This window comes from Pleuronectes platessa, chromosome 21 (genome assembly GCF_947347685.1).
Source record: "Pleuronectes platessa chromosome 21, fPlePla1.1, whole genome shotgun sequence".
NCBI lineage: Eukaryota > Metazoa > Chordata > Actinopteri > Pleuronectiformes > Pleuronectidae > Pleuronectes > Pleuronectes platessa.
Genome location: NC_070646.1, coordinates 4,287,823 through 4,312,074, shown reverse-complemented (window position 1 = coordinate 4,312,074; position 24,252 = coordinate 4,287,823). Strand labels below are relative to the sequence as shown.

The 24,252-nt window shown below is 42.8% G+C and overlaps 1 protein-coding gene across 1 annotated transcript; it reads right to left on the bottom strand.

Annotated features, from left to right (window-relative positions):
* Positions 1 to 661: 661 nt before the first annotated feature.
* On the bottom strand, positions 662 to 22,977 carry LOC128426298 (integrin alpha-M). The gene is made up of 30 exons (XM_053413114.1): positions 22,845 to 22,977; positions 19,945 to 20,047; positions 19,735 to 19,829; positions 19,553 to 19,623; positions 19,233 to 19,347; positions 18,777 to 18,904; positions 9,617 to 9,762; positions 8,875 to 9,025; positions 8,280 to 8,430; positions 7,953 to 8,026; positions 7,703 to 7,823; positions 7,222 to 7,355; positions 6,986 to 7,132; positions 6,682 to 6,894; positions 6,081 to 6,214; positions 5,465 to 5,607; positions 5,202 to 5,356; positions 4,956 to 5,081; positions 4,749 to 4,822; positions 4,423 to 4,564; positions 3,719 to 3,817; positions 3,558 to 3,637; positions 3,386 to 3,472; positions 3,215 to 3,284; positions 2,778 to 2,876; positions 2,579 to 2,659; positions 2,390 to 2,500; positions 2,122 to 2,235; positions 1,930 to 2,040; positions 662 to 1,715 (listed from the first exon to the last, which is right to left on the bottom strand). Exons 1-30 carry the CDS (start codon positions 22,879 to 22,881, stop codon positions 1,611 to 1,613), a joined length of 3,417 nt encoding a protein of 1,138 aa, XP_053269089.1. The 5' UTR covers positions 22,882 to 22,977; the 3' UTR covers positions 662 to 1,610.
* Positions 22,978 to 24,252: the final 1,275 nt, after the last annotated feature.

Sequence of the window (24,252 nt, the reverse complement as noted above, 5' to 3'; positions counted from 1 at the left end):
GTGTCTCCGAGCGAGTGGGCGGAGCCACGGGTTGCAGACCCCTGTGTGGAACCGAATCTGTTTGATGTATTGGACGTGTTTGTGTCTCCTGTGGCCACACTATCCATCACTTTGAGGAGTCCTGTTGAGAGTGGATAAGTATATGAATGCATGTAACTATATTTGTTCAGGAGGAGGCGCTGTTGCGTCTCATATGGCATCGAGTCACGTGTGACTGATGACGCCACTTCCTTATAAGGGAGATGTTACCGAACTCTCTCTCTATGTACCTGCCTCTCACGGAAAGGCACCTGTTGTGCACAGGTCTTCAATAAACAACGCCAAGAGACCGATGGCTGAAGAAACAAACGTTTGTTCATCCCTTAGAATTATTATTCCGCTGTGCAGGTAGGCAGAAGGAATAAGCCTACCTGTTAACAAGTCCTATGTAAACACGTCGTTTTCTCTATTTACTGCGCGTTTCTGTAATGTGCTGTGCTGTGTTGTGAAATTGATGAAGATGTTTTCTTAATTAGCTTTTTTTTGGTCAACTTGCATGTGTTTTCTTTGCCCTCAGGGCCACCGTACGATTCAATACAATAAGAACATGTTTTAAAAAGACACCAGAAGAATACAACCTTAACTTAACTTTTTGCTGGAAAAGGGGAAGTAGATGCAGACGCAGATATGAAGGAGTTTTATTTATAACAAAAAATCGATGAGTACAAAAGCCACAGCACGAATACTAAAGCACTTGTGATCAGTCCTCTCAGAACGGATGTTAACACCAGGTCTGAATAGGGCCTGGTTTTAATTGGATTTTAAGTTGTAACTGACATAAGTCAGGTTTCATGATGTGTAAAACATAGACTGATAATTCACAAAAACTGTATTCTTGTGTTTTTAAGGTGCTGACAAAGCTGGCTCAAGTCTGAGAGACCTTGAAACTCAAGTGGTAAACTGTGGGAGCGTTTCTGATTCGGACAGCATTTGCACTTATGCCGTAGACCTTCAAGAGGTAAAAACTTAAAGTTTCCCATCCACCTGATTTTCTGAAATCGAATTGCTTTCCTCATCAGGGAAGAAGGTTTCAGATCAGGACCTGACTGATGTTGAATTCTATTTTTCTTTTTGCAGGGGGATCAGGGCAGCCCTCTGCTCTGTAAATCAGACTCCTCTTGGTTCCAGGCGGTCGTTGTCACAATGAGTGGGAATAAATCGGTGCGGGCAGATATTCAGTCATTTGCCAAAACCTCCAGATTCGGGTCATTCTTAAAGGAGACAGTAGGTGATTTGCCATCTTCTGCAGTGTCTACATGATTTCTTGTTCACATTTTAAAAGTCATATCAAGTCTTGAAATAAATATGAATGAAGCATAAAACAAATGTTTTTTCACGTTCATTCCAGTTTAGCAAGAGAAGCTGCTCCTAAGCATATTTTATTGCAGCAGTTTTCATGATAAGCAGAAGCCAGCAGATCCAAGTGCATTGTGTTTTTCTCACTTCCACCTAAAGAACACAAAGAAACACAGATAGTTTGCAGGAATAATACAGCACCAACAAATTGGTGCGGCTTGATTGCATGTAAGAGGACTGTTGGGGCTTGGAAGCGGTATATGTGCCAATTATGTTTATTGTTCTGGGATGGCCAAAGGTTCATCAGCCCCTGGTTCTGCTGCTGCTGCTGCTTTTGCCTCATTCATTATTTCTTTGTATTTACTCTTGAAAAATCCAGCCTGAGATAAAAAAAAGAAAGAAGGTGACATTAAAACACTCCGATCCTGCATTAAAGCTGCTTCATACATGAAGGGAAAGAAGAGAATAAATGCTGAATAGTTCAAAAATGAAAGGATAGTGTTCATCTACTTTTATTGGGGGTGGAACACCGTTCATTGACTCCCTAAGCCTGTATAATAAACTAAAATAACGTATATATTTCGTGAGCCTCACCTTATACAGGCCAGCAGTGAGTAAAGCCAGCAGAGCTAACCCTCCCAGCCGTCCCCCGAGGATTTCTTTGGTGAAATCTGGTTGTGGATAGACTTCAACCTCGGCTTCAATCTGAGACATGAAATGACATGAAGGTGGATCAAAATCAAGGTTATTTGAAAGACAAGTAAAATAAATAGAATGTGGAATCACCTTGTGAATCGGAGGCTTGTTATTAGACCCTGTAGAAAAGAAGATGTACTGGTTTGTGTCGTACTCCAGAGTAGCCGTGCTGGTCAAGATGAATTTTGCCGAGTCGAGTCCAATCTGTTTAGAAAATGAAAGACTTTGCGATGAGCACTGCCTTTGGTGACGTTCAATTTCTCTAGTAAATTACTGTAATTTTACCACTTTAGAATGAGCACCAGATGTTAAATACCTCAAAATGTATGCTACAATATGACACATGCACATCAGTTACCTGCTCTATCCATCCTGAACTGATGTTGGCAGAGATTTTGTAATTTTTACTCTCCAGTCTTCCCATGAACTTACTGCACCTGAAAACTCCGCACCTGGCCACAGAGCAGTCCTGTGGGTGAGGAAAAGACGACAGAAGTTGTAGTACAGGGTAAGTACTTGAATCCCCCATTGAAGATAGTTAACTCACCACTACATTATTCTTCTTTATCTTAGCAACAAAGTCTGTGACAGTATGGTCTTCGTCTGCGTCTCTTAGGCAGTCTGGAATCTGGAACAGAACAGGTTTGCTTCAGTTTAACAGACGACCAGATGTGGTTCTCATGTCCCTCCAGCTCTTGAGGCTGCAACAGCGACATGAGAGACTTTTCATGGATCAGTAACGTCACCTGCAAACTGCTCGAATCCACCCAGATGTCTTTATCGCCGAGCTTGACTGGCACCTTGATCACCACCGTGAAGTTCAGCGCCCTGATGTTGTTTGTGACCTGTCAGAAGAGGAGAAAGGGAAAGGATCTATCTGAAGAGGCTGAGCAAGCATCAGGATCAAGATGATGAACTAGTTATTAAACTCAGCCAAGATGATTCTGTTTTCATCAGGGTTTGATGTTTGGAAGGATTATGCAAGAAAAGAGAAAGAAACTTTTTGATGTGTATACTTTTTTTAATCGTTAAAATTGCAATATTTCTACATTTTCCTTATTTTCATGGATCTTGAAACTTTACCAGACATGTTTAGGGGGCTGATACTGATGAGAGTGTATAATTTGGTTCGGCATCTAGTCAATTTAAATTTGATGATAGATTTGATGATGAGATACATTACCACAATTGACTGCTTCTGAGGTTTCAGCAAATCGTTCTTTCCAGATGTGAAGCTGTTGTAGCTGAGGGAGCTGAAACAGATGTTTTAATATCAGGCAATAGACTGTACACTTTAAAATTGTTAATATTTTAATGTGATTTCTTTGTCTAACGCAGGGTTAAAACACCAAACCTTTCAAATGTGACCAAAATGCTGTACTTCACGTCCAACCATTTCATTTGGTAAAGTTCACTTGAAGTGGAATGTGCCTGATTCTCACTAAAAGACAAAAATGAAATTAACTCTGCGAAATATGTATTAGTAATGTAATATGACTTATAAACATTATTGACGGGCACAGTACCTGGAAGCATTTGCAGAGATAAAAATCTTCCTGTCAAATCGTCTGTTGCCTTCAATCCAATAGGAGACAGTGAACAAAGCCTGTAATGAAAGAGGCGTGAGATTGTCTCAGCGTTTTGCTGCAGCAATGGGAAGAGATGCCTGTTTACAAATAACACAAACCTTAGTGTTGCTCTTGAAAATGGGGTTGTTAATAGTGCAGGTTGTCAATCCTCGCGATAAGCCATCTTCACTGTCCATGGAGGTGCACTCGATTCTTCCCTTCATTAAAAGGCAATCAATGAAACAACATTATTGCTGTGTGAGCGGTAGACTGTATCTCAAAATCAGCAATGTGTCTCCACTTCCTCCCGTGAATGAGCCTTAAATATCCTGAGCCTAAAAGTACGGGTGCTGCCATCTTGATATTTTTACATAATTTTGAGAATAGACAGTCTGCGCAGTAAAGATGTTTTGTTGTTAATCAAGACCGATACTCATGGTCAAGAATTCCATTATAACAGACCAGACGCTAATGATGGCAAATTTTTGCTGAATACTAGATATGTCGCCGTAAATTTGAGCCTTGTCCGTATTCTGCATTCATGTAATCTTTATTTTGTTTTTGTGCACATCTTCTGAAGGTTTATGGATATTGATAAAACAGACAAAATGGAGCCGGTTATCAAAGGGGGCAATGTAGCCAATCGTTTAAGCGAGACAGAACATGAGGAAGACAATTCAGCAATGGCGGAACTTTATGAATAGAGACTTGAAACTCTTGACTCGTTACTGCCCTCTAGTGGATGTACAGTTTAACAACCATACCAATGTAAACAACGCATTGGAAGTATGTCGGAGTTACAGTTAAACGAATGAGCCCTTACCTGCAAACCTGTGAACTTCCTGTAGGAGAGCCCAGCTGGGTACGTAAGTGTCACGTAGCTGTTGTAGGAGTCTTTTTCTCGGTTCTCCACTGATACGGTGACGTCCAACAGTTCATCAATGCCCACCTTCAACTCTGAGGAGCTGACAGAGAAAAGAGAAGGTGAAGGCATAGAAAACAATAAATCTAATTTTCTCCTTTTGTGCTAGCAGCTAGCGACCCCCTCAGCTAGATGCTCACAGTCTACTATGCCAGACATGTTCTTGCAGAGAGGAGAAATGTAACCTTGCCCACACCCTTAGGTTGGGCTTCACTTTTGTTTCTCACCTGTTGAAGTTGAAATCCACTTTCAGGTTATCTACACACTTGTTGTCAGTGCCACAGTTGATCTCGAATTTCAACTGTGGAAGAGAGCATGAAGAAAAACAATAACAATGACAAGAATTCATAAAAGTTTAAAATTAAAGCTGTTCACTTACTTACTCTGTTCAGTTAAATCGACATTTATTGCAAGTTTGTTTAAAGGTCACTTACAGAATGATAGGTGGTGGTTTGAGCCTGCTGGGCAAGAACTGGTTTAAGGTTTGTAACAGAGGGAATACCGTCAAAGGTGAATCTGAGCTCATTTCTAAGTACATTGAGAGCATCCTGAGGACAAGCCTGCAAGAGGAAGGCACAGTTGGGAAATACTGTTAGTTTGAACTCAGTGAGTTTATTTGTTTTTGTTTTTCAGACGGAAACCTCTTTGGGTTGTGATATAATCTGATGTCAACAACTCACCTGAATAAAGAATTTCACTGGGAAGCATTTTGGCCTTCGTAAGTCAACTTCAATTGACCCGGTCGTCTCTCGTTGTTTGTCGTTGATGTAAGCTCTGTTGTTTGGGACCTTGCGGGTGGCATCCAGTGTTAAAGTATAATTGATCTTTGCTCCAGCTGGAATGAATGACGGTTAAATTAACATGTTACTCATGTACACGGACATGTATTTGAACAGACAGACAGTGGCTCTGTGGTTCAAGAAAAGTGAGAGGAATGAGCAACCTGTGGAAACTGTAGAAAGTTTGGTCATGGTAAAGCAGATTTGAGCTGTGTTCTCCAGTGGGTTCTCGCAGATTGTTTTTTTTGTAGGGACCTGGTTTGGGTTGAACGACATCGTAGCCTCTACCATTACCACAGGCATTGACCTGGAAATGGATAGGGCAGGAAAAAATGAGGACCACCACGTTTTCATAGCATCAAATCAAGAAAAAAGTAACACTTGGAAAAACATTGGTGCGATAAAATCTACCGAATAATGTGAGAAAACGTTATTTGACGTGCACTTTGACTGTCTAATTTGGTCCATGTCCTATCAACGAACATGGAGGAGGAGGTGAACTAACTTCTAGACAAAAATAAATCGGATTGACAAGAGCTGTGACAATGTTGAGACAACAAAAAAAGGTTTGTGACATATACTGCATCCAGCCACCAGGTGGTAATCAAAAAGCTTGGGCTTCACTTTTGGGAGCTTACAAATCTTCCATCTATACAGTCTATGCTATAAATTATATTTTGATATAATTGTAAGCTTATAAAAAATAAGATTACAATTGAACAAAAGCAGTAGGTTAACAAAGGACATTGATGTTGACAGACAGCAGAATATTGTACAAACCTGAGTAAGACAACTGTGCCCTTTGACCCCACTGCTAAGTCAGGCAGACTGTCGCCACTGCGGTCAAAGGACGAGTCACTGATTGACATACCGAAGAATCTAAGTTGTTGCCGGACTTCAGAGGCAGCAATTCTCTGTGGAATTTAAGTATTTTAGATGAAAAATTATAATCCCTCTGAAATAATTAGGCCTCACAGACTGAATTTGTAACAGTCCCACTTAATTCCCCTTAAACTCTTCTGTGTTCTTCATAATAACATATTCAAAAGATTTGACATGAAAAAATTTCCCTCACGGCCTTGAAACAACTTAACTCTACAATTTATGGCCCAGGCCCTGCCCCCAATATCCCAACTCTCACAGCACCACCTGCAGGTGAAGAGCTTTATTCAGCTGCTTGGCCCCACCTACAAGTTGACTTTCTTAGGCTTGTGACATCACAAACCCCGGCTGTAATCCATAATTTTCCAACTGGCATTTGTTTACTGCAGCTTTATGGTGGAAAAAACTCCTGTCTTTGATCATGTCCAACCCTGAAATATGAATATGTTTTTATGATTTTCACCCGAGGGGGACATTGAATTTTTTTGAGTCTACTCACCTGGGAGTAAGTCGAACGGACTCTGCTTCCTTCTTTACCGTGGAATATGTAGATGCTGCCTTCACCACCATTCTCCAGAGGTGCACCGACTGCCACCTCCCTGAGGTCATCTGCGTTGAGATCAGGCAGCACAGCGAGAGAAGAGCCAAACCTCGCCTGGTCGGACTCAACCCCTCTCAGCACTAGCGGAGATTCAAAGTGACATTCGACCCTCTGTTCAAAATATATGGAGTAGAGTCAACGTTTTCCTGGATGTTAAGAAAAACAAATTTATTTAATGATACTAGAAGAAATAGTCACTTACCGAACGAGCTAAACCGCAAACGTACACTCTTCCCTCTCTATCAGCTTCCTTGTACATCGGGGCAGATATGAGGATTAGGTCAGTGTATCCATCAGCGTTCACATCCATTGCACGAACCTCTGCCCCAAAATATTCTCCAGTCTGAAACTGTTTAAGAAGCAAGAAGAAAACAAGACTACTCAATACAGATCTATGTACACGTTGATCGTCTATATATCTGATCACAAACCACGCACATTCCAGTCGAAGGGATTAATCATCTGATACGTCTTTGCATTAACTGCCATCACAAGTCCTCTGTGTTTATATCTCGGAGCGCCAACAATCGTCAATTGGCCTTGTCTGGTTCTTGCGATAGTCATGGAGTAACCTGAAATTTAAAAGTCAAAGCAAATAAATTAAAACATCCAAAGGTTTATTTACAATTGGCAAAAGAGGGATTTATAAAAACTAACTAACTTTAGTAGCGGGTGCAGTGTTTTTCTTTTCTTTGAATGGTTTCTAATTTACCTTTAAATGTAACTTTGGTGATTTGTGGAGCTTCATGTATGACATGTGAACATGTTTTACTGACATGACACTTGCATGTACAGTACTTTCTGACTTGCCTTTTTACCTTCCTTTGCTCAATTCGTGTCGTTAGCGTGGGAGGGAGGGTTACAGTAGAAAAGTACTAATAACGTGTGTATTACTCTGTTATTACTGTAAAATTCTTACCCAGATAACTGTCTTGTTCCATGAACAAAGGCTCATATGAACTCAGCTCCTGGCCTGATAATGTGTATTCCATGTAGCCTCCTCTCCACTGGTTGGCGCCAACAGTGCCCATTTGAATTCCCTGTAATTCAGAAAACCACAATCAGCCTACAAAAGCGAAAGTTAAATTCATAATAGAGTCAAAATATGTCGCCTGTGTGTAGCTTTTTGTATCACAAAGGCAGGTGTCGGTGTCTTTGATTATTATTACCCCTGGCACATAAGCCACACTGAATCCCTCCTGAGCCATTTCCATTTTCAGTGTCTCTCCAGTGGACTGAGATCCTGAAACAGCAAAAGAAATGAGCACTGAGCTGAATCCCACAGTTACATACCCGCTGTTGTTGAATGGATTTACAGTTGCAAGCTCGTTAAAACAAGTTCAACTTATTTTAATATAATTATTAATTCAGTTTTGGAAAACATAACATAAGAACTTGATGTGCATCACGATAGGAGCCCAATAAACAACATCAACGCTAATATTTGTCAACTGAGAATGCAAATTCGATTTTAAGCTGTAAGTTTACATCCGTACCCTCAATAGAAAAGATTTTGTCCTGCAAATTCTTCGTTATTGCTGCAAGTGCGTCAAAGCTCTCTACTTGAAACACGTGATCTGTCGAGAGCGAAGATGCAATGAGGTCCAGTTCCTGTTTCGCCCTTTTGGAAGAGAACGCTTGCCCCACCTAGAGGCATGTTGAGAAAATAGTTTTAATGCTGTTCAAGTTGATTTTTTTTACTTGTTCATAGATAGTTTATCCACCCGCATTCATCAAAACCAGAGTTAAAGAGTAAGTAAGGTGTTTATGTAAACAAATTCAGAGAAGGTAAATAAGAGAGTGATTCATTGAAACATAAATAACAAAGAATGAAAAGATATATCTGTAAAAGAGACAATGTATAAATTAAGAGGGAGATTAATAAGATAAATTAATTGATATTAATAAAATTGATTAAAAAAATTGGTGTTAATGAGATGTGGTGAAGGATTGTAAACTTCTCATTTCTGAAATTTAACTTACAATTCACAGGGTAGTATCATGTAACTGTGTGTCTGGATGTATGGTCAAAACAAAAACAAGGTTTTTTCTGTTAAACACATTTTGGTCATTGATGTTAACTGAACTTACCCCAATAGCAAATCGGACAATCTTTGCATTCTCAGCTAAGCGTATTGCACCCGGCAAGTTTGGGCTGTCAGAAGATTCTCCATCAGTAATGACGATCAGGATCTTCTTCACGTTTGGTCTGGAACCTCCTGCTGATGTGAAAACATTATGGCTGCCAAAACAAAAACAACATCATTTTAATACACGTTTGTCCAGTTCTTTGGTCAATAACATAAAATATCAATTTCATCTCTGGAGATCTGCATTTTATTTATGTTTGAAAATATGCTCATTATGCAACTGACTTTGTTTTCGCATAATTTTGGCTTTAACAGTTATCAAAGAATATAAACAACAGTAATATAACTAATGTTCAGTCACTTTATTGCTTATACATTGTGCACAGTGAGGAGGTTTAACACATACGTTGTAAAATGTTTTGTTGCTTATCAAGTTTGTTTAAAACCACAACCCTCTCTAAGGAGCAAAAAACTGCTTTTACTCTCAACAGAAATTATGATATGACATTTAATGTGATAATTATCGATATTGACGTGGAAAGTTTGGTTTAACTTTTGGTCATATTGTCCAGCCCTATTTTTACGTCTAGCTCACTTTGGGGTTTGTCTCGTCCACTGTATGGGAGACAAACTACACACACAACACCACAAACTTACTCCTCAAAAGTGTGTTAACTGCTACTGTGTCAAAAATTAGACCACCATCATATACATTATCACATCAGGATCACATCAGCACTTACACGACATATCGGATGGCACCAGCTGTATTAGTTCCTCCACATTTTTGACTTATTCCATCGACTTTCGACTCCCATCGTCCAGATGAGAAAATGTCACGAAAGCTCGATTCAACAGTGACATCATAAGAGAACTGGACAACAGCAAACTGCAAAGAGAGAAGAAGAAGAAGAAGAAGAAGAAGAAGAAGAAGAAGAAGAAGAAGAAGAAGAAGAAGAAGACTTTTTTGACTTTTGAATAACTTTATTTAAGTCACATTGTCAAAAGAAATCTTTAATTATTCAACATTATGTGTCACAGAAAATGTTAAAAAACATTCCAGGCACACATACATCATACACCAACGATAAAATTTCCAGATGTTCTGTTAAAATTTTTAAAACCAGAGACTGGTTGTCCCCCAGTGAGCAAAGGACCTGTCCCATCCCCCACACAGCCCTGAAACCCTCCAGATTGTCCGTAAGTGTAAAATACGCATGTTCAACTCTCAGCCGAGCTGCCACCAAACCCCTCAGGCAGAGCAGTGGATCTGTCCAGCCTCCCCCCGCCATTTTGTTTTTTCTACTAACCCAGATTGCTATCTTGGCATTAGCAAAAATAAAATTCATTAAAACCATAGTATGTTTTTTTCTGGCAACGTACTTTGGTCCAAAAACAAAGAGTGGTAGCGAGAAGGCCTCTCCTAAACCCCCCACCCATTCCTGTAGCTGTTTAAAAGTGTCAGCTAACCTGGGACACGACACTACTAAGTGCTCCAGGGTCTCTGGCAGCGAGCAGAAAGGACACCCCCCCTCAGTGCTTGGGTCCAGGTGAGCTCTGTATCTGTTTGTAGCTAGAGCTCCGTGTATAATTCTCCACTGGATGTCTGCCATCCGTTTCTCCACAGGAGGTTTATACAGGACCCGCCAGCTGCCACTAGGGGAATAATCTGAGCCAAAAACCTCCGTCCATTTCGACTCCCTGACTCCTTCAAGAGAGCGACAGTTCAGGACCTTCACACAGCTGCAGTAGAGCTGTTTCCCTGCAGAGGTGTTGAAAGGGCCCAGTGCTGGAGTCCTGAGGGTTAGCAGTCGGCCGCTCTCTTCTCTCCACTCATCCACTGCAGGACTCACATTCAGGACAGGAAACTGGTATTCTTCTGTTTTTGTCCACTGGTCAGCCTGGCTTTGGCTCTGGGCGAAGGTCCGAAGAGGCTGGGGCAGTGACTGCCACACCTCGTCCACGAGGCTCCGCAGCATCCTGGTAGATCTTATCCCCGTCACCGCCGCCAGCCTCTCCAGTGATGTCCGTGTCAGGTGGCCCAGCTTCCCTATTCCTGCCTCCCTGAACTTGTTTTGTATTGTCGTTGATGAGGATGTGGATGTTAGGACCAGGAAACCATTGTTGAACAGTGGCTCCTCAAGAGCCACATCCCAGGCGTGGGGTCAGGAGGCCTCGTGATGGTGAGAGTCCTCCAGGCATCTATCACAGAGGTATAAAAATTACTGATCCCAGTCAGTCTGTGTAGAGGAGAGTTTAACAGGAACAGCTGTTTGTCGTACCCGAGGCCCCCGGCTCTCCAGAGCAGCAGGCGGGCCACAGCCGACCAGCACAGTGTGGATCCGTACAGCAGCCTCTGGGCGGCCTGCAGTCTGAAAGCAGCAGTCCTGGATATGATGTCTGTCAGTCCATGGCCCCCCTCGGCCACAGGGAGGTAAAGCACGGACGCCCGCACCCAGTGATGACCCGACCAGAAGAAGTCCACCAGCAGCCTCTGTAGTTGTTGCAGGAGTCCCGGTGGAGGAGTCAGCACCTGGAGTCTGTGCCACAGGGACGCTGCAACCAGGTTATTGACGATCAGAGTTCTTCCCCTGTAGGACAGCTGGGGTAGCAACCATTTCCATTTAGACAACTTGAGCTGCACCTTCCCCAGCACTCCCTCCCAGTTCTGCCTCTCTATCTCTTCACTGCCTAAAAACAAACCGAGGACTTTTAACCCTTTTACTCCCCATGTCAGGTTCCCAGGGAGACGGGGTACTCTCCCTGCGTCCCACTGACCAATCACACATGCCTCGCTCTTTTCCCAGTTCACCTTGGCTGTCGTAGCCTTTGCATACAATGCCAGACTGCCCTCTAATTCCTGTATGTCCCCCTGATCCCGGACAAGAATGTTTACATCATCAGCATAAGCTGATATTATTATAGGGGGACTTTGAGGCAGCTCTGGCAGACGCAGGCCTTTCAGCCGTGTTCTGAGGCGACACAGGAGAGGTTCGATGGCCACGCTGTAGAGCTGGTCTGATATTGGACATCCCTTCCTGATCCCTCTTTGGACTGGTACCTGTCTGCTCAGCCCTCCCACCACCTTCACCACACAACATGTATCATTATATAATAACTTCACCCAGGACAGAAATTGCTCCCCGATACCAAAAGCCTGCAGTGTGGCAAACAGGAATGACCGATCGACACGATCAAAGGCTTTTTCTTGGTCGATGGAAATAATGCCAATATTAATATTGTATGTTGTACACAAATCAAAAATGTCTCTCATTAAAAACAAATTGTCCTGGATTGACCTTCCTGGTACACAATAAGATTGGTCAGCATTAATAAATACTTCCATAAAAACCTTGAGTCTATTTGCAAAAACCTTAGATAAAACCTTATAGTCACTGCATAAAAGAGAGACGGGTCTCCAGTTCTTCAGTAGGGTCAGATCTTAGCCTGACGTTGTCAGACTCACAATTCTAGTCAGAATGCGAGTCTGAGACCGCTCCATTGGGCTGTGATTATGGGGCGTGTTTCAACTGACCAGGAAGTAAAATTCTTCTTCGCTCAATTGGATAGACCTACAACCAATCAGACCAACGTAGTATGTGACGTATGCTAAGCAACGCATTGTGAGTTATTTACTAACGCCGGGTTCACACCGGACGCTTCAGCACAGCGCCAAGCCTTAAATAACAGCTGGCTCCCATCCACTCCCATGTTAAAACTTTGTGCCGGTCACACCGGAGGCTGAAGCACGGCGAGGCAGCCTTGACGCAGCGTGGTGCTTCAGCCTCCGGTGTGACCGGCACAAAGCCGTGCAGCGATCTACTGGATCAACGGGTGATATTATTAGCGCTGCCCGGCGGTTCAGCGTCGCTTCAGTGTCCGTTGTGAACAGCCAAGCGCCGGGGCGATAGGGATTAGCGCGGTGCTTTGGCGTCGCCTCCACGTTCTGTGTTCCTCTTTCAAAATGAATGCGCTGTCGATGTCTTCTAAAACAGACTCAATGGCAGCATCTACACATCTCAGTTCACCAGCGGCAGGCATGTTTGTTGAAAACGAATTCAACCCAGGCACTTTGATGACGTGGTTGATTACGTTACCGTTGATCATCTGTCAATCATCGTATAAAGCCCGCCCTGACAATCTTGAAATTTTTTCCTAACGGAGCGACTCCAGACCGAACCGCCCGACCTAAAATGTTGTGGGCGGGGCTAAGTTCGTCTGGCATCCAGGCTAGTCAGATCTCCTTTCTTCGTGTAACCCAGGTTAAAAAGAAACATGATTTAGTAAATAAATTAGTGAATAAATAATTGAATAAATACTATTAAAATGTACCTGAGTTAAGTTGATATTATTTATAAAATCCATGATTTGATCTGATTAAAAGGTTTAACCAAACACTAAAACAAATATCAAAACTAATACAATAAGGATCCATATTATTAGTTGTGAAAGTAGTTTCAAGTGCACTGTTGCTTTAAGAAAACACAGTTGCAAGAGCCAATGGGAAACCAGTTAAGGCCAATGTATGCTTCTCCGTTTTGACGAACACGGACAGATAGGACCGCCCTCTCCAACGTGGAACGCCCTTTTCGTGCAGCTCTCATTTTTCTAACTACACGTCGAAATGACGGACAGCCCACGGATAGCCCTTGGCTGTGATTGGTCCGCTAACGCCAGCATTTTGGAATGGAAACTTCCTGTTCCATTCCCTACATCACAATAAACCAAAATCACAACTACGACTCTATGATTAATGTGACAAGTGTGTTAAGCCAGCGGCGTTGTCCGGCTGACGGTGGCTGGTTAGAGCACTTACAGCATGTGTGTACGGTCACATACGGTTATAACGAACTTTCATAACGGGGCTAGCGGGCTAACCACCATGCTAACTGCGGTGGGAACAGCGCAAAAACCCGCTGACTTAATCCTACGGCTGTCTTGACACTGTTTCTCAAACACCGTCAGGTTAGAAGCAACCACTTGGTAGTAGTTAGTATCGGGTGTCCCTGCTGACTGTGTGTGGAAGCTGGGGGGGAGCTAGCTGCCTCCGTGTAGCTTCAAGCCGTGCAGCTTTTGAATTAGCAACGCAGTTTGGCAACAAGACCGGGGAACCGCTGCGTTAAGACACGATAACAAAAGCATTTTGACCCGCTGGGTGTCACTTTATTTCAGCAAAAACTGTTGCGTCATCAACATCCTATTTCTGTTAGTTGTCATCGTTCACTGTGTGTGAGGAGCCGGGAGGACGTAAATAAACCAGCGTGGACTTCTTCTATATACCTCATGAGGTAGGCTTCTCTAAGCTCGACTTCAGTTGCACCATCTACTGTTCTGGCGGTGAATTGTTTTCACAACAAAAAGGCTCGTAGAACTATAAATCAAAAAGGGTCTGTCCGCTCTGTCCGTCCGTCAGTCCGCAACGGACTCGGAGAAGCATACTGAGGCCTTTAGTTCTCCTGCTCCGGAGAACGGCAGGTGGAAGACAGGGAGACGGAGAAAAAGAGACTGGTTTGCTAAGAGTGAACTAAAGCTACTAGAAAACCTGGATTTGGACTGTTGTTAACTTTTATTTTATTTTCTAAAAGTGTTTGAGTTCTATTCTGTCTTCGTCGGTGGACTGTGGTTTTTTTGGACATTTGAAAAGTGATTTAGACTGACTGAAAGATCGCGAGGAGCTTAGCATCCATGCTAGCATCGTAGCTTCATGCATGCAGAGGAATAGATGGCGAACCAACCGAGCGAGTGACCACACCCTGTCCAGAGCGTGACCCCACGGGACAGAGTCCTGTTCATCGGAGGACAGCACGTGTTTTTCTGGAATTTACGGACTGCAGCACGTGGCCGTAAGATTGTATGATTAGAATGTGTTTTTTGTAAATATTATACTTGATATTGATTATATTGCATTGAATGAATATTATTTTTTCCTTGTGTTAGTTGTATTGCAAATGTGTTATATGTTGCCTGTTTATCATTCTATCTAAAACTACTTTTTCTATTCTTATATAAAAGTCCGGCATTTCAACTTATTCTATGGTCTGGTGTGTTCATTATATTTATATTTCTATTGTTTAACTATTTTACTGCTCCCACGAAACCTAGACTCTGGTCCTGTTTCCAACTTAACTGCAACCAGCAGTAAGTGTTACATTCGGTAGCAGTGATATTACTGCCCGTCTGCAGGAGGCTGGAAGAAGCCCTTTAGCAAATGCCTCCTTCAAGACATCCAGCAGATCCTGTCCCATACTGTTCCAGAAATGTTTTTAAAAATCTGCTGGTAATCCATCAAACCCTGGTGACTTGCCTGAAGCCATCTGAGATACAGCAGTGGTCAGCTCCTCCAGCGTGATGTCAGCGCTCAGGGTGTCTCGCTCACCTGGACTCAGCTGTGGGAGGTCCTGCAGCAGCTCGGCCACAGCTTCCCCATCACACTCCTCTGCCCCAAACAGGTCGGTATAGAAGTCCACCGCATGTCTCCTCATCTCTGCTGGTTCAGATGTAATATTCCCATCCGGCAGCCGGAGACCCACCATCTGGGCCACGGATCTCTCCAGGTTAAAAAAGAACGTGGTAGGTGCATCTATGTCTTTTAATTCCTGGAACCGAGCTTGGACCAGAGCTCCTTTGGCCTTCTCTTGGAGAAAGGAGTTCAGTTGTTGCCTTTTACCTTTTAATTTCTCTGTGTTGGTAGGTACGCTCTCCAGCTCCTTAATGTCTTCCTCCAACTGCTCCATCGCTCTTTTAATGTTCCTCGTAGAGTATGCAGTGTACTTCTGGGAGAAGACCTTAATTTGACCCTTGCCAACCTCCCACCACTGACCCAGCGAGGGAAACGAGTCTTTCCTGGAACACCAGTTGGCCCAGAACAGTTTAAAATTCTCACAGAAATTTTAATCATTTAAAAGCTTAACATTAAAATCCCAGTTTGATCCAGGCTTTCTAGCAGGAGATAACAATAGCTCTACTAAAACCAAATGATGGTCTGTGAAACCAACCGGGTGGATTTGACAGTTGGTCACACGTTGGATAAAAGGAGCGGATATGTAAAATCTGTCCAGCCGGGCCCCACTGACCCTGCCAGCTGTTATTTTTATCCAGGTATACTGCCTGGTGGAAGGATGTTTCCTCCTCCACACGTCCACTAGATCTGCCTCCATGACTGCCTGGCCCAGACACGAGGAGGACTGAGGATGGAGCTCCTGTCCTGTCCGGTCTAAAGTGACGTCTGTGCAGCAGTTCCAATCCCCCCCCATTATTATACACTCCCCTTGACCCACACTGTCCAACTTGTTTTTTAATAATTCAAAAAGAGTAACACGTTCAGGACCGTGGTTTGGTGCATACACGTTGATTAGATTAAAAATAATGCTGTGTATTTCCACTCTTATACTCAGAGCCCTGCCTGCCACGATCTCTGTGCTGGATAGAAAAGTCCTGTTTACTGAGGGAGAAAATAAAACAGCGACTCCAGCGCTCAGGTTAGAGCCATGGCTGAGTACGTGCTGACCCCCCCACCATACTCCCCAGTCTGTTTCATTCAGTGAATCACTGTGAGTCTCCTGTAAAAAGAGGACATCCAGCTTTTTTACTTTAAAAAGTTCTGATACTAAAAACCTTTTATTAGCACTTCTACCCCCGTTTATATTTAATGAGGCTACCTTTAATGCCATGAGAGGATAAAAAATAGAGCGTAAAAGGACAAACAGGTAAACACAGCAGAATGAAAACACCCAGTGATGAAACGTCATGGTCACTTTTATTTACAATTTTTCCTTCTCTTGGACCGTATCTTACATGGAAGACCTTTTCGTGCTGCAGTCACATGTTTCCTGAGCCTATATCTGCGTTTCTCATCCAGGACATCCGTCCCTACCTCTTTCTGGAGGGTACTGACTGTCTGGATGAACTTCTTAATATCTGGGAAGTACTCTGCTACCTCCACTGCTTTGCCAAAGGATTCATCCAGAAATTCGTTGACCTCTTTTAATGAATATAAATCTGTGCTTGGTGAGACGCTGTCAGCTAGAGACACATTGTCAGATTCATAGTCATCCTCCACGTCCATCTCACTAACCTGACTGCTGTCTAATTCAGCCTGTATCAGTTCTGTCTGCTGAGCAGGACCACACTGCATCCCCTGCTGTACGCTGGCAACAGACACCTTTCCTATTACGCCCTGCTTCACCGTCACCACGGACTCATTAACAGGCACAGCAGAGGAAACCTCTGCGCCCCTCACAGCAGCTGGATCCCCCGCCCCAGGACCCCCAGCAGCTGGATCCCCAGCAGCTGGATCCCCAGCAGCTGGAACCGGCGCTGCCGGCCCGGCACCCACCGGACCGACCGCACCCGGCCCGGCACCCGGCCCGGCATCCACCGGAACCGCCACAGCCACCAGCACTGCCGCCGCCGAACCGGACGTGGCCACCATATAGAACTGTTCTTCATATCGAACCCGGAAAGACACGTCTAGTGTGTGAGACTCATTATCTAAAAACATGAAAGCTTGCCTCCACAGAGACTGGACGTGCTTCAGCTTCAGGTCTTTGCAGCCCAGACCCACCGCGCGGAACCCACTCGCGAACTTCCCGAAGCGCCATGATCCGGGTGGAAGCTACCGCTAACGGGGACACCTGAATGAACTCCTCCTCTACTGTAACCCCGCTTTCAATGAGCTTAGTGACCGAGTCTGGATCCTTAAAGAATATCACCAGCGCCTTGTTCATCCTGGAAGCGTAGGTGATGTTCCCGTGCCCTACCTTCAAAACATCACCCGAACTGAATTCTTCCACCTCCGCAACATCTCCAGACTCCGCCCATCACTGACCCAGTCCAGCACCGAAATCCTGGTCCACTCATTTGTCACATCCCGCATCGACTACTGCAATGCCCTCCTCACCGGACTCCCCACAAAACTCATCAACAGACTGCAAATCATTCAGAACTCGGCCGCCCGGATCATCACCTGTACCAAATCATCGGATCACATCACTCCTGTACTCATCCAACTTCACTGGCTCCCTGTACAATACCGCATTGACTACAAAAACCTTCTCCTCACCTATAAAGCTCTCCACAATCTAGCCCCCACTTACCTCTACGACCTCCTTCAGGAATACATTCCCCCCCGCACCCTCCGCTCATCCTCTTCTGGACTGCTAACCATCCCCACGTCACGCCTCAGTACCATGGGTGCCCGAGCCTTCAGCTGCTCAGCACCCAGGCTCTGGAACTCCCTCCCCCCACACATAAGACAATCAGACTCCATCACATCATTCAAGTGTCAACTCAAAACTCACCTGTTCAAACTGGCATACTCCTTATAACTGGACCCTGTGCACTTCACTTGTTTTTATGTTGATGTCCTGTTTTAATGTTTTTTTTTCTCTTTAATGTTTTTATCTTTTATCCTGTACTATTGTATTGTAAGGTGACCTTGGGTGACATGAAAGGCGGCTCCAAATAAAATGTATTATTATTATTACCTGCTCCCCCACGGCCAACAGCACCTGCTCCACTGTGGAACTGGGCTGAGGCACCAGCCTGACGCCATGTCTCAGGGACATCGGCGGCGTCCCTGCGGACGCCATCCCCGCGGACGCCATCCCCGCCACGAGACACGCACAACACACAAAAAACTACACTACACGTACACAAACACTACAAAACAATGATCATACAATAAACATATATAAACCTGAAAAAGTTTGAACGCGCTTTCCTTCACCTCTCTTCACAACTACACCTCCACCAACGAAGAAGAAGAAGAAGAAGAAGAAGAAGACAAATTATACCTAACAGTCATGGAGGTGGTGACAAACTGTAGAATGTGATCTTTCAGTAAATTCTCTGAGTGTGTGCAATAGTTTAAGTGGCAGTGGGAACATCGTCCTGGGAACATACCTGTGTATCTTTTCCCACAACTGGGCGTGCCAGCGTTTTCACAAATTTCTTCATTGTTTTAAAATCTCCAGGTGCGACGCTGCCTGAACCATCCAAGAGAAAAGCAATATCTGCTTCGGCTCTGAACTCTGTCAAAGACACGGGCCAGAATCTGAATCATTCGTTAAAATCCACATAGCACATCTTTGACAAAAATCTATTTGATGTGTCCTTTGTCTTGTCTGATAACATGGAGGAGGCAGGGATTATGAGGTACAATGCAGACATCTAGTCCGCCCCGCTGTACGTCAGTTCTAACAGCTAAGCAAACTGAGACTAACTGACTTAAACTGCTCTCATTTCAAATAAGATAAAAAATAATCTAATAAAAAGCAAGAAAACATTTGTGACCATTAATACATTTTCAGGAGGAAATGTTTACCAAAAGTGTATAATGGTATATTTTCACAAACTCACCTGGAGAGGACGGCGGCACCGCGGATCCAAACCAATCATCCCGTTCGATCTGGAAGCATGCGCCGCTGTACATGGTGATACTTTTGCAATCCTTTGGGATGGTTGGGCCACACACCTGAAAAGAGACGAGATCAAATCATCCTGATTGAATTAGCGGACTATTTGATTCTGTAGTCGCCCCTTAAAACAACAGTTTTCAAGCTGCAAGGCAATAAGAAAGTGATAAGAAGTGAACATATGGAACGTTTAATTGGACTTTCGACTGATCTCTCTATTGATTTTAACTATGTTCTGGAAATCTGTGAAGTTAAACAACTCACCAGAGTGTTTTGTGAGATGGGGTCATTCGTCATTGTCAAACCAAGGGACATGTTGACTGCAAATTCTGGCGCTGCATAGAAAACATTGAACACTTGTGTTACGAAGCTCATATGATACGAATGCTTGTTGTCACAATATCAGTTTTTCTGGTCTTTCTCTGGAGACGTTAACAGCCGCCTACCTGCAAATGGCAGACTTGTGCAGGTTTCAGTGCACTTGTATATTTTCCCCCTTCTCGATGGTGAATACTGTTCAAGGGGAGCGCTGATGAGCACGCTGAGGAAATAAAACCCAGAGAAATATGGAACAGAAGCAGTATCGTCTGCGCCGTGCAGCTGTTTTCTTCTATCAAGAAATGCCATATGTTATTGCAACTGTGAGACTGACTTACTCTGATTGTCTTTGCACAACCTGGTAGCCAAACCCTGCGGCACCGTTGGTCCAGGTCTTCCAAGCCACGGGGTCGATATTGAAACATTTAGCCGTATTCAACACTGAGAAACGAGAAATGATAAGATCAGAATCATACTTGCTGAAGTGTAATAACAACTGTAAAAATCATCAGAATTTTTTGTTCTAGGAAAATCTATAGACTCCATGTGTAGTATTCAGTTTGTGTTTGGTTTACAGTGGAGTGAAATGAGGGTTACCACGTTGTCTCTTTGGATAACACCACTAGGGGGCACCAAAGCAGAGCATTTCAAACTCTGGACTCACTAGTGCAGTGCCAGACAGACCTGGAGATGAGAAAATGCTCTTAAATCTTTATATTTTATCCCATCTTTTCATATTGGGAACTTGCAGGTAGATATAGTGGGTCAAAACAATAATTATTTAGGAACATTCATGAGACAGCTACTACCTCTTTGTAAACTTCCGAGTAATTTGTTAAAGCAGAAACGCAAATGAAGCCTCTCTTATTTTTCCTTTTTTGGATTCTCCAAAAATGGTCAACGTGATACGAACTCTTTGTCCGTCTGACTAATGATGTTCTCATGGTGAACAGCAGGAGAACAGAAGAAGTTGAACCACCAGGGTTTGATGTCTGTGACTTTAACGATATTTTGGTATCTTGTACGTTTTGAACATCATGTGTATATTCACATTAATCTTGCATAAAAGTTCAAACCTGAGTTTCTGCTGTGTTTTACTTTTCATTTCTTCTGACACTATTGGTTGTATTTTAAGCAGCTTAATATAACCAGCTTTATATTAACTTACCCTGGGTCAAAGAGCACAAAATAGATGTGTTATGATGGATAAGTATAATGTGAGTCATTTAGTAAACGCACATTATGATGACTTTTAACAGCTTTTATAGCTTTAATAGCTTTTTTGCAGCCAGCTTCTTTTATGGTCAGTTTAAATGTAAAACACAATTTTAATTCAGGATGTCTGCCTCTAAAGATTGAGGAATCAGGTGTTTGTGACACGGTTTTTATGAAACAAAAGGCCTATTTTTTGGCCTACATGTAGTCAAAGACTGGAAACGAGCATGGTCCTCTTTGTTCAGGAGAACTATTAGAAAGCCACGGAACTCAGGCTTCAAGAATGCTGTATGTTCCTCTCGTTTCAGCAACTTCACACAGAGGTGTGAAAAGCCACAATGCTCACCACCTATTGGTCACTCTGGCCCCATGACCTGTGAGGTCACTGGGTCTATATAAGACCAAAATCTCCCTCTCTTGTATCTCCTTCCAGAACTCTTCAAGGAGTGAGGCTGCCGGCCTTTTCTTCCTGCATCGGCGAGAGGAGAAACCTGATTTCTCCAGCTCAACCCTTCTCTTCGCATCCAACGAGAGGAACGCAGAGTTGCAGCTTCCAGTTCATCTTCTCAAGGAATCCGCCCCTCAAATCAAGCTCTACAAACTCCTAGCAGCGACTCGATGTCCTGTCGGTAAGATTCAACAAGCAACCGCATCACAGCTCAACAGAACCGCGAATGCAGAAACCTTATGACCAACCGGAGATTTCACCGAAATTGCGAACTGGACTGCAATTTCTTTTCCCCTTTATGATAACATAATCTGGGCTTAATAATTATACTACGCTAAGCAAGACTGTTTATTTGATTCTGTGTGGTGTTTAAAAGTTTGATATATGTTGTGATATTGTGATTATATGTTATTTGAAAGTTAATGTTAGTTACCCTCTACACAGACTCTTGCATTCTCTTATTACCATTCACACAGACACACGCATATCTCTTCACCTACTCACCTCCTCCCCCACTGCAGAAGAAAAGACGGGGCTGTTATCTTTAGTGGGCCAAACCACCATTTTGAAAGCATGCTGAAGAAGGTGTGATCTTTTGACAGCCATTTTGGGAAACACACTAATTTACATACACACACACTCACATACACATCTTTGTTTAGCTAGTACGTTTTGTTATTAATTTGTGTTTTTATACTTTATTATATTCATAATAAATGATTTTCTTACACAAATGTTCTTTCATTAATATTGCATAAGTGAGCTTTGCCAACCGCTACACTGTCAAGAAACTGCATAACCTTCACTGTTCATTATATAATCTTTAATAGTAAATATTGAGATTTCTAATTGAACTAGCTCTAAATGAGATTGATCTTAATCAATACATTGGATATCTTTTCCCTTCCTTTGAAGGGTGGTGCTCCGAGAGAACTTTAACCAACTAAAGTTATGATTTAATATTAATATTTTAAATATTTATTTTTTATTTTGATAACCAAATTTATTGATTGCCTAAAGGCACACCATTCTATGGTATCACTTTTTAAGCATTATTGCACAACACAGGGGTGAGCAATGGCCCCAGTCTCCTCTCTGCACAGGCAGGCAGATATAGATAATAACTGGGAGGGTTGTTGATAGTTTAGCCTCTTCTCATGGGTTCCTATTTTCCAGATTCTTGCCGACCTAATCTATTCATGTAGCACATGCACACAGGTAATTTAAAGGATATATGCTGTTAAACAAACACAATTAATCTAAATGGTCAAAACGGTGTATCTACCAGTATGAGCAGTTGAAATGGGATCAATACGGAGACTGGGGTCTGTCTGGGGTGTGCTCTATATTTTCTAAATGTTGTTATTAATGTTCATTCATCCTTTAGCTCGGTAAAACAAGGCAAATAACAGCATTTCTGCAGGAACACTTTAAATGTCACTTAACAAAATAGATTACATTTATACTGCCTCACAAATATATAGAAAAACCCTTTGTCCATATGTAAGGATGGTGTATATTATTATTTTATTTTTTAAAAGACACTTTAAGAAAAAAACCTGCAAGTTTTCTTACCTGAAATGAATACTGCAGCAGCAAATATCCAGGCCATTGCGTTATCCTGTCGGGAACATGTATAAAGTGCGATGGTTTGCTCACATGAATGTATGTGGAAGTGAGAGAGGCGACTATTTCTACTACTACCTGTGTAGAAATCGTGAAAGGACTAGTTAAAATTTGAAGTTAGAGGAACTCAAAGTAGGTGGGGTCACAATACTAACCCTTTCCATTGAATGTGGGCTGTAATGACAATATGTCACCACTTCCAGGATGCACAGGCAGCTTTTTATTATGGTTCAATACATAAAGAACATGTTTTAAAAAAACACCAGAAGAATACAACCTTAACTTCAGCTCTTGTTGGCTGTTGTGGCACTTTTTGCTGAAAAAGGGGAAGTGGATGCAGACACAGATATGAAGGAGTTTTATTTACGACAACAAATCTATAAAGTCACTTCAAATTCAAGGATACATCCACAGCAGTGGGAAAACATTAGGACGTATTTCTATAGATTAAAATAAAAACCAAATATACTTGTTTTGAGATGTATAGGATGTTGTCTTTCGCTAATATTGGTGTCTCTCCTGACAACTTTGGCAGTAAGGAAGTCAAATATCATGCAGCTCCTTTTCTACCTCTGTCCCATCGCACGCCATTTGAGAGAAAGAGGTCAGCACTATGAGCAGGGAGAGTCACTATCTGATGACTTTATTACCTCAGATAGAGAGGTATGTTTATATGTCTGTTAGGATTATACAACAATACTGCTCAACGGATTACCATAAAACTCAGATGGGCGGTTTTTCGATGTGTCAAGAAGGAATAAAAAAAATGGGAGGAGAAATACATCATCTTGCTTTTATTAAAAAACATATTTAAAATAAATAAAGTAGAAGGATTCATTACTAAGTCACCCTGCTTTTATCTTTTTATCAGAGCTCTGCATGTAGAACCACTCTGCAGCTCACAGCTGCAGAGTGGACAAGGAAGTGGACTTCCTTCACAACCACTGATCACTGATGATAACTTGCGGCCCTGCCACGAGTGTTTGGAACCAAGCTCTCTGACCACATACAACATCTTCTTAAAAGACAGCGCAAGACACATGTTTGACTTGCGCTGTCACATAACCAGAGTGAGAAAATATCACAGATATAAAGTGCCGTGAAACCAAATGACGTGCAGGTACAACCTTTGCAGAGTGTGCCCCTTGACCCTTTGCCTGCCGAGCATTGTTCTAATTATTATTATTGGCAAGATTATCCTGAGTAAATGTACAGTCTTTAACATTGCTGTACTACAGCTCGAGCAACCCGTCAGCTACATAGATTATATCCAGCCTGTGTGTCTGGATAGCAACAATGACAGATCCTTTCCCGTTGGTAGTCAATGCTGGCTGCCAGGCTGGGGAATGGGCAGTAA